Source organism: Hibiscus syriacus, unplaced genomic scaffold (assembly GCF_006381635.1).
Source record: "Hibiscus syriacus cultivar Baekdansim isolate YM2019G1 unplaced genomic scaffold, ASM638163v2 tig00112491_pilon, whole genome shotgun sequence".
Classification (NCBI taxonomy): domain Eukaryota; kingdom Viridiplantae; phylum Streptophyta; class Magnoliopsida; order Malvales; family Malvaceae; genus Hibiscus; species Hibiscus syriacus.
Window position 1 is genome coordinate 320,449 of NW_024063344.1, and position 12,276 is coordinate 332,724.

The window sequence follows — 12,276 nt, forward strand, 5'->3', positions numbered from 1 at the left end:
GCACTGGCATGATTTAAAGGTCTTTCTTTTCCTTACATTTTCTCTATATATGGTGCAGAGCTGAGAGGGAGGAATTCTAGTGGAGGTTGCAAAACCAAGATTACATTTTCCAGGAGATATGAAGTGAATTTCCAAGCAAAGATGAAATCTTTCAGTGGATTGGGGATTGTTTTAAGTTTAGTTTTTGGTTGTCTTGTATTGGCTCTTGTTGCAGAGCTTTACTATTTGCTTTGGTGGAAGAAGAGATTTGCTAACTCTGAGGTTGAGTACGATTACAGCAGCCACGCACAGGAGCTTGTTCAACTCTTCTGCTGGAAGAAACCATCAGCTTCTTTACATGCATCCACCATCACCAACAGCAACCAAGATACCAATGGTGTGGAGCCAGACATCGAACTTGGGCCGACCAAGGGTTTGCTGCTAAAGGGTTTTCGAGAAGAGGGTGTTGAATTGGAGCTGATGAGGCTCCACAATCTGGCTGGTCCACCTAGATTCCTCTTCACCATCAAAGAGGAAACGAAGGAAGATTTGGAGTCTGAAGATAAAGGGTCAAGAAGAAGGAACTTGAATGATGTTATGCTGCCTGTCGACACTCCTTTTCATAGTCCTTCGTCTTCTCCACCATTGAAGTCACCTTTGGGTTCTTATTATCAGCCTCAAGGATTCAATCCTCTCTTTGAATCTTCGACCGATGCCGAGTTAAACAAGCTGAGATCTTCACCTCCTCCGAAATTCAAGTTTTTGAGGGATGCAGAAGTGAAACTTTTAAGAAGGTTGACGTTAGAAGCTGAGAAAATGGTACAAAGTAGAAGGGACAATGCAACAGAAGGGACGATAGTGGAAGGGTCTTTCCTTAAATTCATCGTTGGTAAGAACAGGGAACCTCTCCAGTATTTACAACAGTATCCTTCAAATTCTTCTCGGGTGCTGCCATTGTCTTCTTCTCCTACAACATTCAGACCACCAGACAAGAAAGACAGTGTGCATAAGATCCCTGTTAGATGAGTTTTTTTTTCTTTTCAATTTATTCTTTTACCCTACCAATTCATCTTAAATTAAGCCAAATTGAAAAATTCTAAGATTGATGTTTAGGGTGTTGGCTTGGTTAGTTCAAAGTGTTGCCCCGTCTTCCATGTCCCCTGAGTCTCACTTAAACTACCTTCCCATCGTCTTCTCTGTATTTTCACGAGCTAATGGTATGTCGAAATGGTGTACAGCTAATCTTTTTTTGTTTTGCCCTAATTCAAACAGTTGGAACTCTGTTTGACTATACAGTTTGTCTTTTTGTTAATAAAAAAGGCAGCAAACAAGCATGGTGTATAATACTAAAGCTATCCCACTATCCTAAACCATCACTCCTGCCCAATGAATGATTAGCACGAATTTAATCATTGTATTAATTAAAACTGATTAAAAAAATATGTGGTTGGAATGTTTGCTTGCCTTTTTAGAATGCGTTCATGGAATGTAAGATTATTAATGAAAATATAATTATCGGTGGGAATAAAATTATTGGGAATGTTGTCTTTTGTGTTTGATTCGCTTAGAGCAGGAATGTAAGATTACAATGTTTGATTAAAAGAATAAAAGATTATTGAAATGTATATTTTACCAAATTGTTCTTATTATATATTTATTTTTTTAACAAGTTAAATTTTACTATAATATTACTATAATTAATTTATATATTTTCTTTAAAAAATTTAAATTCATAAAATTTATATAATTTTTTTTACAAAATTGAAAAAGATAAATAAGTTTAATGAAAGGGTAAAATTTTATTTTAACCCCTTAACTTCATATAAAATTTTAATTATGGATTTTTTTTGTAAATCTAAAATAGTTTAAGGATAAATTTGTAATTTAATCTTCGTAGAATTTTTATTATTCACCTTCAGAAGAATGATATTTTTTGAAAAAAAATTAAAGGTATTTTAGTCCAAAACGTCAATAATCCAACAATACCTAAGGAAAGGGGATAATCATATTCCCGATAATATACTTCAAAAATATCACTATTGAGAATAAAAGATTACCGAATAATAAAATTACTAACCAACCAAATGAGAGAATGACATTCTATTTCTCTGGTCTATGACGAGAACCAAATATACCCTTAACGAAGGAGATCTAATAAATCAACAAAAACTACCCCCACCTTGACTAAGATGTGTGTTTTTCAAAATTCGAATCCTTACATATCAATGGCAACCTCAGCTGCAACGTACAGTATTTGAATTGGTATAAAGTGAAGAGATAGAAGGATTTCAAGCAATAGGTGGTGAGACCAAAGCAGTGAAACCAGACACAGTTTCATGTGAGAAGCAGACAAATACTTGGAAGAGTGATCCAAGTGCTTTTTAGGTCAATTTCTGTTGGCTTTCGTTCCCTTGAATGACTTGTTTTGTTTTGTGGGTCTTCACTGCAATCTGGAATTGGATATCTATGATCAGGTTTTGCTCATTTCCCCAAACCAGCTCGGTTCGTTGATTCAAGCTTCTACGCTATCTGATGTCTGTATTTTCACAAGCTGAGATGATGTTAGCTTTGGCTGTTCAATCATCAAAGCTAAATTGGCTGTCGCAATCTCATTACCTCTTGACCACAAATCAAAGTTAAGACAACTATCAAAATTGTCACTGTGTTCAATCTAGGATTTTATTTGTGTTCAACCACCTCTCCTTTTATGTTTTCACCGAGAAAAATTCAAATAGTTAAATATAAGTGGTTTCAGCATCAAAATCTATGCTGTTATATCAGCCCATCCATCAACTATGGTATAAGTGGGGATGGGCATAGGTGTGTTGGGTCGGGTTTTTGGTCCACTCGATCCGAGAACAAGAAATTTTTCACCCGATATCTGACCGAAACAAGATTTCACCCGACCCGATATATAACTTAAAAACTCGACTCGATCCGAAATAATAAAAAATATTATTTTTTATTCAATAAAAATAATGACTTAATTGGGAAAAAAAAATATAGAGAGTGATGTTATTGTAATTATTCTTAAATATATAAAGTAAAATTATTTTTTCGGGTCGGATATTTTTCACCATAAACTCGAATCCAACCCGACCCGAATCCATTTAAAAAACCCGACCCGATCGGGTCGGAACCCGTCGGGTTCGGTCCCATGCCCATCCGTATAAGGGATAGAAAAAGCCGTTCTCATTGTTACAGCTACACTAATAGTTTTAGGAATTCTGCAAATAAAAAGGAGAAAATGTTCAGATCCGTAAAAAAATCCTAAGGATTTCATAGGGATCCAATTTTATGCGAAAGATGAATTACCTCTTAAATTGTAACAGGGATACATTATGTAACTATAAGATGCGTTTCCATGAATCCAATTTGACAGAGATACCAAACTTAGTACCACTGGTTATATCTAAGAACCTACATCAAAAGCACACCTCATGCATAAACAACAATTGAATCCGTAAAAGCAGATATACAAAGAAGAAAACATACTCGTTTGTTGACTGCTTAATGAATGTGTTTAGTTGTTCCATTGCCTAGGAAGACATTCACTGTATTGAAAAGTTAAAAAAAAGTTTTCATTAACCAAAAAAATAAGGTTCACCAAAGACAACACAATCTCAACATGTCAATTCAAAGGGTGAAGAAAAATAAAACCAAAAACCTTCCCTTAATTATGTGCTTCATCTTCCACCAAAACCTAACAACTATCAATATTCTCCCTATCTATGTTGATGTGAATCCTTCGAACTTGGATATAATCATCAAAATAGTTGGCAAAAATTGAGAAAGAGCTTCAATGCAATACTAGGTAGGAATCCTTGGATAATTGATTTTAATAAAAAGGTTTCAGAGAGAGAAAAATTCCAAATTTTATGATTATAATATGGAAATCTAAATAACGACTCAAGATTATGAAATTAAAATGAAACATTTTAATTATGGTTTAATTTTATAAGAAGTTAAGCGTTTTAGACTAAATTTGTAGAATTCAAAGTATTTCTTTATAATTAAACGGACGTTAGATTCGTGTTAAAGAGAACAAAGAGAAATAAATTGAAAATTTTGAGTCCCAAGAATAGTCAATGATGACCAACAATGACCGACAATGGTGATTAGTGACAGTTGACAACATGAAATTTTGATCAGATTTATAGGTTAAATTGATATTTAATCTAAAGTTAAGTGTCAAATTTGATATTTTATCTAAAGTTTAAGGGTCAAATTAATATTTTATCTAAAATCTAAGGGTTAGATTAAAAAAAAGTCTTTTTCATTAACACACCACATCGTCAAATTGATATTATAATATAAGTGACTAAAACGTTATTTTTTTTAAAAATTCAGTGACCAAAAGTGTCACTTATGAAATAAAAGTGACCATATTTTAATATTTTACCCTGGTATATATATATATATATATATATATATATAATTAATAAATTATTTTTCAAAATGAAAATAATATAGTCATCCTTTCTTAATGTAAGTACGTAACTAAACATCCCAACTATATTCAAATACTTTCCTTTTTATTAATTTTCTTGAACCAAACTCGTTAAAAATTGAGGACAAGCCCACAAGGTAATAGTCCTGCGCTATACAAGCTGAAATAAATGACCCGAGTACTTTATTTTTGATTTCGACCCGACCCACTTTCATACTTGCATTAAACTTGAAAAGAAAGAAAATTGCCATGAAGGCCGGGGACGATCGTTCCGTTCGTCTCTGAAACTTATGTCCCGTTTTTTTTTTGGATAAGTAAATTTTGTTATTCAAAGAAGGTCACAATACAAAGCACCCCAAACAAGGATCAAGTCAAGCTATTTACAACAAAAGAATGTTTATCCTATACCACAATTGGTACTAAGTTGCATATTAACAAAATCAAGTCTGTTAATAACTCTATTCCTAAGTTGAGTACTAACAATCTCCTTAATGGAATAAAGCAAATCATCAATGGTTCTAACTCGTCATTGGAATAAACGTCTATTTCTTTCTTCCCAAACATAGTAAATGAAAGAATACCAATCAATCTTCAAGATGGTTGTAAGGAGAGATTTTCCTTTCCAAGTCGAAGACGCCCAAGCAAGATTAGAATCCCAAGACATATGAGGCTTGTCCAAGAGAGAAAGATTTAGAATTTCATTCCAAAGAGCATCAACCATAGCACAATCTGCAAACAAGTGATTTCTCGTTTCAAGGGCATCATTGCATAAAATGCAAGAGCCTACAGTCGTAATTCTCATACGAATAAGTCTTTCTCTGGTAGGAAGCCGATCCAAGACTGCAAGCCAAGTAATGATGCTGAATTTGGGAATATGAAGGGGAAACCCGACAAGTTTGTGCCAAAAAAACATTTTCATGCTTGATAGGTGTCGAAACGTTACGTATTTTCTGTATGATTCTCTTGATGGTGGAATAATTCTCGATAGTGCACCCTGGGACTCCGCTATGATTTTCGCAATGAGCGTTCTCATCATACTACCTGAGGTACGGGGCTTCATGGACACCACGTGTGCATCAAATTACTGTTGGTAAAGCTCCTTATATGTCATAGGATCGGAATGTTCTCATTTTTGATGAGACATGTGAATGTAATGAAAAAAGGGATTCATAATGCGAATGTAAAGAAAAAATGCACAATATGTCTGAATGTATGATGCATGAAATGTTCGAGGCATTGATCCGAAAAATGTGCCTATTATTCTGAATAATCCTTATTGGGGACAAAAATGTTACGTCTGAAGAGACAAAAAACTTTTTTGATGGTATAGATCATGCACAGCCTCTGGAAAGTTGATTCGTCTTCCGCTTTTTCACCGGTTGAATATCTTGTCGAACCATTCCAGTTCCTTTGGCTAAACTTGTGCGGGTAACGAGTTGCTTGCCCCAAAAAAGGTCTCGAATGACTGTATCTCCGGCCTTCGCTCTATGCCGAGCTCGTTCCAAACGAAAGTGCCATTGGAGCCCTCAATCCAAAGTTTGTCGACCTGTTCTTGGAATTAATCAATAATGGTCTCCGGCTTAGCTAGGGTTTCACCATCTTATTCTCGTAATTTTCGAAAGGACTCTCCGGGTCAGTAACCATTTCCTCGTCTTGCCCCTACAACTTTTGCCTCTGAGTATTCTTTGATCACGGTTGGACTTCTGAGCTTTTTATCTCTTTTTATTATAACCCCTTTGTCCATTAATGCAGATTATTTACGTTTAACAAACACATTTTTGGTGGATCAACACCTCGTTTTAATGATGCGAATAATAAAAAAATGCCAAAGAATAAAAATGAAAGGAGGAAAAAAAAAGTAAGTGAGATAATGATGATAATAAAAAAATGATAAAAATGAAAAGTCCTACCCCATATGATATCTACCCCACATGCTTATTATTCCTACCCGGACATGATCTCTATCCCGCATGTTAATTTCAAACAAATCCTAACCGCATATTTTTCTAATTCACATGCTTTGAACAGAAAGTAAAATAGGAAATAAAAGGAGCCTAGGGTTTGGAATGAGGTTTTGGGGTGGGCTCTAATTCCCTGCACTATCCCGGTTTAGGTTCTAAAGAGGTACCCGAGTTATCCTTGCTGGTGCCCCCTTGGGCTTTACCAGACCCTTAGTCCTAAGCCCATTACAAGCTTATGTGGACTAAGTTAAACTCGAGAGGAAACATTCTCTTATGCCCATACGGAGAATAAATTCACACGAAGGCATAAGGTATATGAATCCCGAAGGTTACTTGCTAGGCCCATACGGTGAATAAATTCACACGAAGGCGTCGCTTTCGCCCCCACTTAAAAGGGTTCGGAGCTCGGGTATAGAGCCAGAGATGGAAACTTTTAAAGATTTGAAATCATTGAAAAAAATGTCAGTACAACTATTTACTTGAAAGATAATCAAAGGTAAATAAATGGAATCGAATAAATAAATTAAAATTTACAATTTTCGCACAAAAAGACAACCGAAAATTAATTCTGGCCTGACTCACTTACCTGTCCCCAGCAGAGTCGCCAAGCTGTTGAAACCGTCTTTCGGGTTGGGCCCCGGAATTGGGCTTCGACTTGGGAAATATGGATTGAGAGTCGCCACCGACCATTTTAAAACAAATTTAGGTGGGTCGGACACCATCTTACCTGATCTGCGTTTTACCAGAAACGTGTCGGGTTCGGGAGTCGGTTACTGTCAAGGAAGGATTAGCACCCTTGAACCGCCCTTTCGGTACCAATTAATTTATCGGTTGTCTTCAATTGCGAAAATTAAAACTTAAAATTCAATTCGAATTAATTGCCTTTGATCGAATGAAAATCTCTAAAAAAGGTCAAAAATATTGTTTAGATCGTAAAATAAAAATAAATATGAGAAAAAAAAATTAATACACTAATGATAAATAAAATAAATAACAAAAATAAATAAAAGTTAGTAAAGAAAAAAAATAATTAAGAATAAAATGAATGATGTAAGTTGCATGGTTCCTCCACGTGCATGGCATCCATGGGCAAAATGGGAACAGTGGGATTTGTGTTATTAAGAGATGAAGAGTTACTACTGGATTATTACTTGGTACACGCCCAGTGGAATTTCACAAGAGTTCCACAAGCTATCTTAAGATAATGACAAGTGTCATGTTTAATTACACTTCAAATTTTAAAAACACTTGAAGTACACTTGTCATCATTTAAAACTGCTTGTAAAATTATTTTTTCGCTTAAGGTATACCAAATACTAAATCATATTATTTACTTTACCCAACAATTTCAAAGAGTTTCTGCCCAAAAGCACAATTTCTTCTAAACGGAGCAGCAGACAAGAAAATGGACATTACATAGTAAAAATATAAATCTTGGATAATAGTAACATCGATCAAACAGGGACAATTGCAGTAAATTTTATACCTTTCCTAATCAACTTTTGGACGCCGCCAGAGAACACTGTTAAACCACCAATACCAGTTCCAACAAGCACTCCTGCTCGCTCCTTATCAGCCTTAGATAACGTATCGCCCCCGAGATCGGCATCTTCCACAGCCTTCTTGCCTGCAACAACACAGTACCTCAAGCAATCGTCAAGTCTCCTGTCGTTCTTCCCATCAATGTAACCAAGTAATAACGACACGTTTCTTGGGGTCCTTCTCACGCTTGGGAGCAGATACGGTGGGGGATGAAGCGGTGATGGAAGAGAATCTCTTGGTTGTCCTGGGTACGAGCATCGATATATTGGGAAAATGGCCATTCAGATTGGGCTTTTGGAGAGGTTTTAGAGGAAGAGCTCGAAAAGATGGGGCTTGAAGAGCTTCCATGTTTCGCGGGAACGGGGATGTGTTTAGAGGGTGATAATAACAAAGTGAAAAAAAAGCAACCATATTGGAGGCAAAAATGATCAATTGAATTTTAAGTTTTAATTTTCGCAATTGAAGACAACCGATAAATTAATTGGTACCGAAAGGGCGGTTCAAGGGTGCTAATCCTTCCTTGACAGTAACCGACTCCCGAACCCGACACGTTTCTGGTAAAACGCAGATCAGGTAAGATGGTGTCCGACCCACCTAAATTTGTTTTAAAATGGTCGGTGGTGACTCTCAATCCATATTTTCCAAGTCGAATCCCAATTCCGGGGCCCAACCCGAAAGACGGTTACAATAGGTAACTCTTCCCAAATGCTTTTAGAATTATAAACTCTTATTTTAAGAATTGGGATGGCCTCATATCTCAGTTTCAATAGCTTGTTAAAGCAGTAGCTATAAGAGACATTTTTCGACAAGAAGTCTTTGGATTTAATTTCCTCCTTGTTGGTTCTTTCTGCATTAAGCCCTTTTTTAAATTCAAAAAGTGTTGGTCAATAATTATTTGCATGTAGTGTTCAAAATAATTTCGTTTCTGGGAATTAATTACTGTGATGGGTTGTTATTTTTGCCGCTTCTTTGATTTATGCAATATTAGTCCATTTTCACGGGCTCTTTTTTTAGTAGACATTAAGTTTCGTAAATAGGAAATTTAATGATGTTGAGAAGCAGAAGCATAAGAAAATGTTAAAAGCATACCATTGTTATTTAATTTTTACTTCATTATAATAATAATTTAAAAGAGAATGTTAAAATGTATTTATTTGAGAGAAAGGGAAAAGAAGTAGGGAGCGAATTAATAATGTGAAAAGCAGAAAGCAAAAAAAGCCGAAACTGAATTATCTTTAGGCGTAGGGAGTGGGGAAAATAATACTTAGCCTCCTTATCCCTTTCACTTTTCAGAACGGATGGAGTTTGGATTGCATACTCAATTCCATTTCCCATAAATCAATCTCACTGGCTGCCGATGAGATCATTCTGATTTTGGACTCTATTTCAAACACAAAGTTTACCCAAATTGCTTCCAAATGAAAATAATTACAAAACAACCACCCTGTCTTTGGCTGACGTTACCCGTGAATATCTCTCGGCGGCTCAATTTTCCTCATCATCTATGGACTGCTTCATAGTTCAAAACCCTAGAAATGAACATGGGGAACTGTAGCTTATCTTTCGGAGCTAAGAGGCAATGCCTTGCCTTAAGAATCATAGTGCAACTGTAGCATCTTCTTGTTGTTGTCAGATTTTTCATGTGCAATTATTATGAGGTAAAAGTTTGGGTCAATGAAATGGAAGGAAGGTTACAGTCTTTTTTATTTTCTCCATTACGATTTTACTTTGTGAGGGGTCGAACTCCAAGACTAAACGCGCTGCCACATGTATTTCAGTGTTTTTGAGTTTTTGACAGAGCAGATAAGGTACTGTATCTCTCTCTTTTCTTCAGTGTGGGAAACCATGTCTTCCGGCCTCATCGTAGTTTTCCATCTCTGAACTGAGCCAACCCCACCTTAGCCAAAACCCTAGTTAAATTATTTCGCAAAATGAATTTATAATTTTTTTTAAGAAAATAAAGTATAAAATTTAAATAGATAAAAAAATATTATCAATTAAAAATATAAATAAATATTTAGATTATATGAAAATTTGATTATCTCAACCACCCCTTATTATAAAAAGATACTCCATAGTAAAGTTGTAGATGTATATTCACCTGTCAATTTGTCATATACATTAGGATTTGATTAATTAATTCATATGTCCAAGGTATATAAAAATATGAGACGATAAAAGTAAAAAAAAATTATTTAAATAATCGAAAAGAACAACATAGAAATAAATACACAATTTTTGACATATTAAACAAACAAAAAAGAGTTGAAGTTTGTACCTACAGTTACCTTAAGACATATGTTTTGCCATTTTCATGGTGATTGAGATCATTAGTTGTCTGTCTCCCAAAATATAACAATTAGATGATAAGTTATAGTTGCACATCTGCAGAGATCATAAACCACATCATTGCCTTCATTTATCACTGAAAACTAGTGGAGAAGAAAAGAATTCCTTTTTGAGTTGTTTGAATTATGTTTTAACTTAATAAGTTTACACAATATTTATAGGTGTTCACATTGTATACTATTGAAAATTTTTGACATAATGAAGCATTTAATTAATGAGAATCAAGCAATTTCCAAAATTATTGTTTTAATTAAAGGAACCTTCTAGTTCCAAAAATAAAATTTTGAAAAGATATGCTCTTTTTTAAGAAAAAAATATTTTAAATTTGGGTTAAAATATCTACAAGCCCACGTAGGGTTCGATCGGTTCGGACATTCACATTACACACACTGTATATATCTGTACATTTATGAACTAACAATTGATTTCACATTTTCCTCAACAACATTAGATCAATTTCTCATTAAAGCTTTAAAAATATTGAATTTTTCCAACATAATTGTTATGAGGTAAATGTTGAGGACAGACGAATGTGTTAAAGCTGGAAAATTGCTTCCTTTCCAACTATAAAACCCGTGGGACAGGAGGGTTAGCCTTTGCCTCAGCTTTTGAGCATGAAATTGAGCAAAAGGCCGTATTGTGCTCAGAATTTGATAGGGAATTAGATTCCAGGGCCATCAAGTTCCATTTCTTGTAAGCTTTAGTTCATAGTGAATCTTTAAAACAAATATTGCACCTATACACATACATGCATGCATGCAAAGCAAAAAAGAAAAGCTAAAGATCAGATTGATTAATAATTAATGGCAATAAAACAAAACTACATGCACGTGGGAGATAAACTATAATCCCACTCAAGAACTATACCTATAAAGAAGTGATAGTATTTATTAAATGTTTATCTTGGCAGGCTATTTCCCCCATTTCTTGTCCATATATTTGAGTAATATATAATCATCAGTCTTGTTGGTTCTTTGCTGCATTTCTAAATCATAGTGAGTATATAGAAACCAATATTCCTTATTGAAGAAGATAGACATGAATGGATAATGACTGATGAGCTTCAAATATTGAAGAACTGCATCCATTAAAGTTTCAGAACAGCGAAGCAAATTATTCAAACAGCTAGAGTCGCAACAAGGCTGAGGAAAAATAGGCTAGATGTCGGTGCTTAATTACGAATGATTGTATGTTATTCTTTATATACATACATAAGCTGCCCAAAAGTAGTAAAAGTAATACTATCAAATATAAAATTAAGGCTTTTTGTTAAAAAGCCGATCATGTTTTCAAGGAAAAAGGGAAGTTCATGGGGAACTCGAGAATGTACAACTGTAATCAAAGATCAAGATATTATCTATAATATGAAAAAGAAATAAACATATTTGATTCCTTAATTAAAATATACAAGACCAAGAACATTTTTGAAAAAAATATAACAGACAAAAGCATTCACGAGTTCTTAAGTTTAAGAGTGTGATCCTGTGCTATAGAAAATTGAGGTTTAAATATTCGAAAAGATATTATTGGGAGTAAAAAATCTTAAATTTCAAACACAAATTGTAAGAAATAAACGAAATGTAATAAAAAAAATTAATTCTCTATGTTGATTAATCCTCTGCAATCCCGTCATAATAAGAAGGGGAGGTAAGTACTTTTGTGGATGCCATGGATTAATCGACTTTTGAACACTAAAACCATTAATAAATAGTGGAAAAACATATGAGGAAAGGAAGGAAGGAAGAAAGTTAATTGGCGAAGGAAAAACTTCATCCACTCGAAACCCTAATAATATAATAAAACAAAAAGGAGAGATGAGAGAATAATGAAGGAATAATAAATAAATAAATAAACAAAAGCCATCTCCGCACACCCCCGGTCTCTTTATTTCTCTTTTCTCTTTGCTTTCTTGGTCTCTGGTACTCTCTTAGTGTGATTCTCCACCTTATCTTGCTAAAGAACCTATTAACTTTTTGTAAAAGGGGGAAAAAAACT

At 34.5% G+C, this 12,276-nt stretch overlaps 1 protein-coding gene across 2 annotated transcripts; it reads left to right on the plus strand.

Moving 5' to 3' along the window:
• On the plus strand, positions 1-1,221 carry LOC120180219. Of its 2 annotated transcripts, none has more exons than XM_039185597.1 (2): positions 1-1,035; positions 1,092-1,221. In XM_039185597.1, the coding sequence occupies exon 1, from the start codon at positions 142-144 to the stop codon at positions 1,003-1,005; it is 864 nt and encodes a 287-aa protein (XP_039041528.1). In that variant the 5' UTR covers positions 1-141; the 3' UTR covers positions 1,006-1,035; positions 1,092-1,221. The 2 variants fall into 2 exon arrangements, with proteins under 2 accessions (XP_039041528.1, XP_039041527.1); XM_039185596.1 differs by having other exon boundaries at positions 1-1,031; positions 1,088-1,221.
• Positions 1,222-12,276: the final 11,055 nt, after the last annotated feature.